Source organism: Vespula pensylvanica, chromosome 9 (genome assembly GCF_014466175.1).
Source record: "Vespula pensylvanica isolate Volc-1 chromosome 9, ASM1446617v1, whole genome shotgun sequence".
In the NCBI taxonomy this organism is placed as follows: Eukaryota; Metazoa; Arthropoda; class Insecta; order Hymenoptera; family Vespidae; genus Vespula; species Vespula pensylvanica.
Window position 1 is genome coordinate 7,263,390 of NC_057693.1, and position 6,559 is coordinate 7,269,948.

The following is a 6,559-nucleotide window of genomic DNA, read 5'->3' on the forward strand; positions in this document are numbered from 1 at the left end:
TAAAACTCAGTTGTAATCGCGAAACGTTCCTCGCCAATGAGAAAATGTATCTGCGGTCATTAAGGATACGCTAATATGTTTACACAGCGTCGTTTCGTGCTCAGTCATCAATCAAGAGGCGTCCGTCTCTCCGTAGGTGCCGCGTGCATCAGGAGCTACTGCCAGAAGATACTCAAATTCGAGAAGAGAAGTGATATAAGCACCAGTTTGTATCTTTCTTATTTTCATTTTGTCATTTATTTGTATATACATAATAATAATAATAATAATAGTAATAATAATAATAATAAATAATAATAATAAGAGAAATAATTTATGAAGACGGTCCTTTCGACGTTTTAACACATTGTTAATCCACCGCCAATATGCTCCTGCGTTGCACATATATGTAGATGCAACTTATGTAATTATTAAAGTATACAATTGTTTAAATAATTGTTATTGTAAATATTTTTTTTTTAGTCATTAATAGTGTTTCCTTAGTTTTTATATATTACCAATTTTTTTTGAACTTTTTTCAATAATTTAATAACGATTTTAATTTAATTCTGAGCATAACTAGTGGTTGATTAAATTCTGAACAATGTGTTTAGAAAAAAAAAAGAAATCTCAGATTTCGTAAGGGAAGAATTTGATGGGAATATAAAAAAGTGAACTAGTTCGAGTTATATCGAAACTCATTGTATTTTTGCTTCTTTTTTTTTTTTGGACAAAAAGTAGACTAGTAGATACCTACGTAAAGGAAAGTCGCATTTTTTATAGTAAATACCGAACGATAACGCATTGAAATTCTTTTGTATTAGATGAGAACGTAATTTCTCTCTAAACCTAAAAGTACAATGGCACGATACTCATGGCATAATTTATTAAGGCACTTAACGGTCCCGCACTCTCATGGGTTGTCACGGAGCGTTTACATTCCCGTCTTGGCTCAAGAGAGCGTTTTAGGCTCGTTCGGCATTTGAGATACCTCGTATAAATAGACGCACTTTGCTCCTACAAAAGGCACTTTCCTTCTTGGACGACGTTACGTCGAACCTACGATCGAAATGGCTAACATTTTAATACGAATCTTAAGATACATATGTATTTATGTATATAAATATATATATATATATATATATATATATATATCTTTGAGATAATATCAAATCTTTTCAAAACTAATTCGTCATTGGAAAATATATCTAACGTTTAATATAAATAAGATAAAATCTCTACAAAATACATATTAAGTTTATATCCACGATATAATCTGGCAATCTTAACATTAAATATGTACGTTGTTTTAATCGCTTTGGTTTAGACGCGTATCATCGACGCGATCACGTTTATGTATATACATAGATAGATAGATAGAGAGATAGATAGATACATAGATAGATAGATAGATAGATAGATAGATAGATAGATACGATTATAAAGGATTATCGTGGTCCATAAAGAGAGGTACCAGGATGGGTATGATGAGGATGAGAATGAGGATGAGGATGAGGATAATGAAGAGAGTTGACGTGAGGGTTGGATTGTCCATGATGATGCGGATGAGGTGGTGGTGGGGGTGGGGGAGGAGGAGGATAAGTGGACCAAGGTCCAGGGGTGGCAGTCGCGTAAAACTGATGATGATGTTCTTGACTCGACAAGCCAGGTATTTGCATTCCCTGAGATATTATAGCGTTCGGATATCCGCTCGCGGTAAGGACATTGGCGTTTGCGTTTACGTTGCTCGTACTACTCGGTGCCGATCTTTTCGCGGGATTTTGTATTGCCGAAGACACCGCTACGGTTTCGCAATCATCGGATTCGCAATCTCGAAATCCCTTAGCGAACGGATTGCTAGCGATTTTCAATTGAGTGATACGATGATTTTGATAAGCCGTTACCGCGGTGAATCTGGTCTCTGGGAAGGAAAATGTCTTGAAGTTCTCCGTCCTTGGATCTGGCGCTGAACCTGGTGGGGAGGGTGCGACTACCACGTGACATCTTGGTTGATATCGGTGCATCGAATTCAAGATGATCTGGAAGAGTAGAGTCCAACAAAAAAAATAGTTTCACGTTAAATCATTTTCGACGAACGTTGATCTCGGTTAAAAGGAAGAGAGAGAGAGAGAGAGAGAGAGAGAGAGAGAGAGAGAGAGAGAGAGAGAGAGAGAGAAAGAAAAAAGAGAATGAGTGGATGTTGGGTGGGGAAGGAGGGAAATAAGGAAAGAAAAGTGAACGCAGCACACGTGAGGGAAGGAAGAAGAGAAGGAAGAAGCACCACAGGGGGGCGGTCACAATGTTTGACAGGCAGAAGAGAGCCGGTGACTAATTAGTGTAAAAACTAACCCCCGACCCAACGGCAATACGACACCCTTCTTCGTCCTTTCCTATGCGTACGCTAATGTGCATATGCCTTGACGAAGAGAAGACGATCAAGAGAGAAAGAAGAGAGGCGGATAGATAGATAGAGAGAGAAAGAAAGGGAGAAAGAGAGAGAGAGAGAAAGAAAGAGAGAGAGAGAGCACGTGTGTCGCGCCGCTCGCTAAACAAGAAAAAGAAGAAGAGAAAGCCAAGAAGAGGCTTCGTCTTGCGCCCGGTGGAAAATGCGTGTGGCCCGAAACAAGCAATCGAATCTCTTCTCTTCTTCTCTCTTCTCTTCTCTTCTCTTGTCTTGTCTTTTACTTTTCTTTCTCTTTTACCCAGACTTTACGTCAGTCCGTACGTCCTTTTTTCTCTCATTTCCTTTTTTCTTTCTTTTTTTCTCTTTCTATATCTCTCTTTCTCTCTCTGTTTTTTTTTCCATTTTCGACGAACATCTCTACCATACTCCCGTCAAACCTTATTCTTCTTCCTCTTTGAGTAAATCTATGCCACACAAAAATAAAAATAAAAATAAAAATAAAAATAAAAATAAAAATAAAAATAAAAATAAAAATAAATGTAAAGAAAAGAAAAGAAAAAACTCGAGCACGAACGGCATGCGATCCGGAAAGGTTCCCTCTTCGATAGGATACGTCAATTAAGAGACTCGCATCCTCAAACATTCTCTAGTACCACCTCCTTTAAGATTTTTTCTACGGACCTGTAACACATTTTTCCGTAAGCAATTAAAAGAACAAACTGGCCTGTTTGTTTCTACTCTGACTTTTCTTTCTTTCTTTCCCTCTCTCTCTCTCTCTCTCTCTCTCTCTCTCTCTCTCTCTCTCTCTCTCTTTCTCTCTATGTTCCCCTTTTTTGGTGTCAAAGGTCTTCTTACACGGCGAGCAATAAATTCTCAAAAGGAACGCGAGCAGAGGGCGCGAGACTCTGCTCTCTTTCAAGGATTCCGTGACCGTCGAAAAATAGAGGGACGTTCCCAGTAGAAAGGCGTGTCGTTCGTTTCCAAGATGTATCTTATCAAATGTCGTTCGTCTGTATTTCGAAGCAATTCTATTAGTAAAAGCAAAAACCAAAGTAATACGAGCCGCGGAAAAATCAACGAATACATCTCTCTCTTTCTCTCTCTATCTTTTCTTTTTTTTTTTATTTTCTTCTAATCGCTGATCGATCGATCGATTTGGACGAACCACACGCGCACATACACAATATAAGTAGATATATACTTTTTAATTAGATTTGCAATACCGATTCTACCGGTCGTGTACCTTTCGAATGAATCGATACGTCCCGTTTAAAAGTGATTCGATCGATTGATTTGGCACGACAGATAGGTTTCGATTATTTTTGGCCACTCAATTCTAAATACGCTTGTTGTTACGTTGCATTCGATTGTGAGAAAAAGAATCGACTTCTAACTGTTCCGAGCATCGACCCCTTTTTTTGCTTTATTTATTTATTTTTTTTTCTTTCTTTTTTTCTTTTCTTCTTTCTTTTCTTTCTTTCTTTCTTTCTTTCTTTCTTTCTTTCTTTCTTTCTTTCTTTCTTTCTTTCTTTCATCTATCATCGACTCTGAGTTCGTAAATTAGCAATTTTTAATGTAAATCGATGATTATATGTGAGCGGTTGTTGAAAGAAATAAGATTTATGGTTATAATCAATTTCTTTTTTTTCCCTCTTTTTTTTCTCTCTTTTTTTTTCTCTTCTCTCAAGAAAAACGTCTCTAAGTTTATCTTAATACTAGTGTATTGTTTGTAGCTGAGATTTATGATGAATTTGAATTAGAACAGAACTGTTAAAAGTTGATAATTTATGTATAAATCCTTTTTTTATATATCCTCTTTTCTTCAATCATGTATGTATATACACGGTATGTATATGAAATTTTATAACTCATTTCTAATGCAAAACATTTTTCAAACTTACTTGACTGCTGTTAATTCTTTCGTATATTCGACCTATTTTCCCATACTTTCGTCTTTTCGTTTACTTTATCCATGTTTACATTATATTCTAAGCGCACGATACTCCATGCCATCGTGGCGACAGGAGAAAGAGATCGATTTAAAACTTAAAGATCGACGTCGATTCTAGCTTGTCTTGCGTTTGCTAAATATCATGAATACGTTGTTTAAATACATAATATTCAGATGCTTTAAGAAAAGTGAATATGCTATCTGAAATACGTTATTTATACATAAATAAATAAATATATATATATAATAATTATATTTACACCCATGTTAAAACAAATTCTGTAAAAAAACAATTTTTTACAAAAATTTCAAAATTTTCTTTTTATATAAAGAATTATAAAATAATTATTATATTGTAGAGCTATGAATAATTTACGATGATTATAAAGATCTTTGAATTGGCACAACTCGCTTTAGGCTTTGATGATATTTATAGAATTCATAATAGTTGAAGTGATCTAGAAAAAAGATGTATGTACGTATGCATATACATATTCCACTTGTTAATTTTCTTTTTCATTTTCTATTAATTATTTTATATATTTTGAAGTATAAAGACGTAGAAAAAAAACAAAAATAAATCACTAAAATACTACAACTAGCATAGTAACAATGCGACGAAGTTCATTTTATGAATCATCGATCGATGATAAATGGATCGTAATTTGATTCTCTATGTAAAGCGGAGACAGTGACGAGGAATGTTAAACTTGAGGAAAAAAAAAAGAGAGAAAAATGAACGAGAATTGCCAAAGTAACATTTCTTTCTCGCGAAAAGAATGATGGTTGGTGACTCTTGGGTGACTTATAATTTCTGGTTAAACGGCACGGTCTCGTATCTCAGGTCAATTAAAGCGAACTCGTCCGAAACGACAAACACGTGGAAGAAGAGAGAAGAAATGTTGTCGCCGTCGGCATCGTCATCGAAAACACGATGCATTTTTCATTCTATTTTATTACTAGGGTACTTTAAAAGAAGCGTTTTCTCGAGAGAGAGAGAGAGAGAGAGAGAGAGAGAGAGAGAGAGAGAGAGAGAGAGAGAGAGAGAGAGAGAGAGAGAGAGAGAGAGAGAGAAATAGTTTTAACGAGGACTGGAAAAGAAACGAAAATGGAGGAAGGAATAGATTTGAAAAAGATTCAAATAAACAATTTTGAATCTCTGAAGGATGATAAGTTTGACGAACTTACATGGCCGTTGTCATCGAGTTGATTATTAGTGAGCTTGAGTTTGTCAAAAGAGACCGGTTGCTTCATCCAATGGGCTCCACTGGCAGGACTGTCAGGATGCATGTGAATCCTTGGTGGTGATACTGGATCGGCCCTACCAGCGACTACCCAGGCGCTGCTGTGAAATGCATATCTATATCTCTTGTCGTCGCACGGGACAAAATCCATCACCAGAAGATACTCCGTATTTGGATCCAAACCAAAGAGTCGACACTGAAAATGTGGTCACTTTCTTCCGTAATTTCCTTCCCATTCTCTTTTTGTTATTTTTTTTTTTTTTGTTCTTTCCTCTTCGAAAGGGGGATAGGAGGGATAGGGTTAGAGGGAAACTTTGATTGGGTTTGTAAGCTCTCACCTGAAATGTAGGAAACATTCTTCTTCCAGCTTTGGTCACGATCATTTCCGTTCCCAATTGATGAAATTCTTCCCAAAGTGGTTTAGCTTCGAGTGCTGCCCCAGCTCCAGCAAGTGCTGGATGAAGTGGTCTCTTCGATGAACCGATCTCTTCCGTACCCTCGTCGCTTCTACGTCGATGATGACTGTGATGATGATGGTGATGATGATGATGATTATTATTATTATTATGATTATTATGATGGTCGCCGTGATGTCGATTATTATTGTTCCTGTCGTTTCGAACGTCTGCGGAAGAGGAGGACGACGAAGATGACGACGACGATGTTGCTACCACGGCTACTGCCGGCGGATTCGAAGCGTGCGACGCCAAAGACGACTTACTTAAATTCGGACTTCGGGATCGTTTTACTCTTCCTGCGCTTTGTAGGCACGCTAAGAGAATCGGGGCGAATTGTTTAACGTAGCCTTTTTATCGATTCGACAGAAAAACAAAAAGATAGACAAAGAAACGTGGATAGATATATTTTATCTTTTCATAATTTCATGAAGAATTTTATAATGAGAAATTATTAAGGAGACAGACACGTACCCATTGTGAACGCGAACGATCATAACGAGAAATATAAGGAACTTAAGAATAG

The 6,559-nt window shown here is 36.7% G+C and overlaps 1 protein-coding gene across 1 annotated transcript in view; it reads right to left on the reverse strand.

Annotated features, from left to right (window-relative positions):
- Window positions 1-665: 665 nt before the first annotated feature.
- LOC122632070 (T-box transcription factor TBX1) overlaps window positions 666-6,559 on the reverse strand; it is a 7,516-nt gene continuing 1,622 nt past the window's right edge. Inside the window, exons 2-4 of the mRNA XM_043818510.1 lie at window positions 5,917-6,350; window positions 5,523-5,774; window positions 666-2,018 (exon numbers count right to left, since the gene is read on the reverse strand). Coding sequence (XP_043674445.1) covers window positions 1,428-2,018; window positions 5,523-5,774; window positions 5,917-6,350 — 1,277 coding nt within the window. The 3' untranslated portion in view covers window positions 666-1,427. The remainder of the gene's footprint in view (window positions 2,019-5,522; window positions 5,775-5,916; window positions 6,351-6,559) is intronic.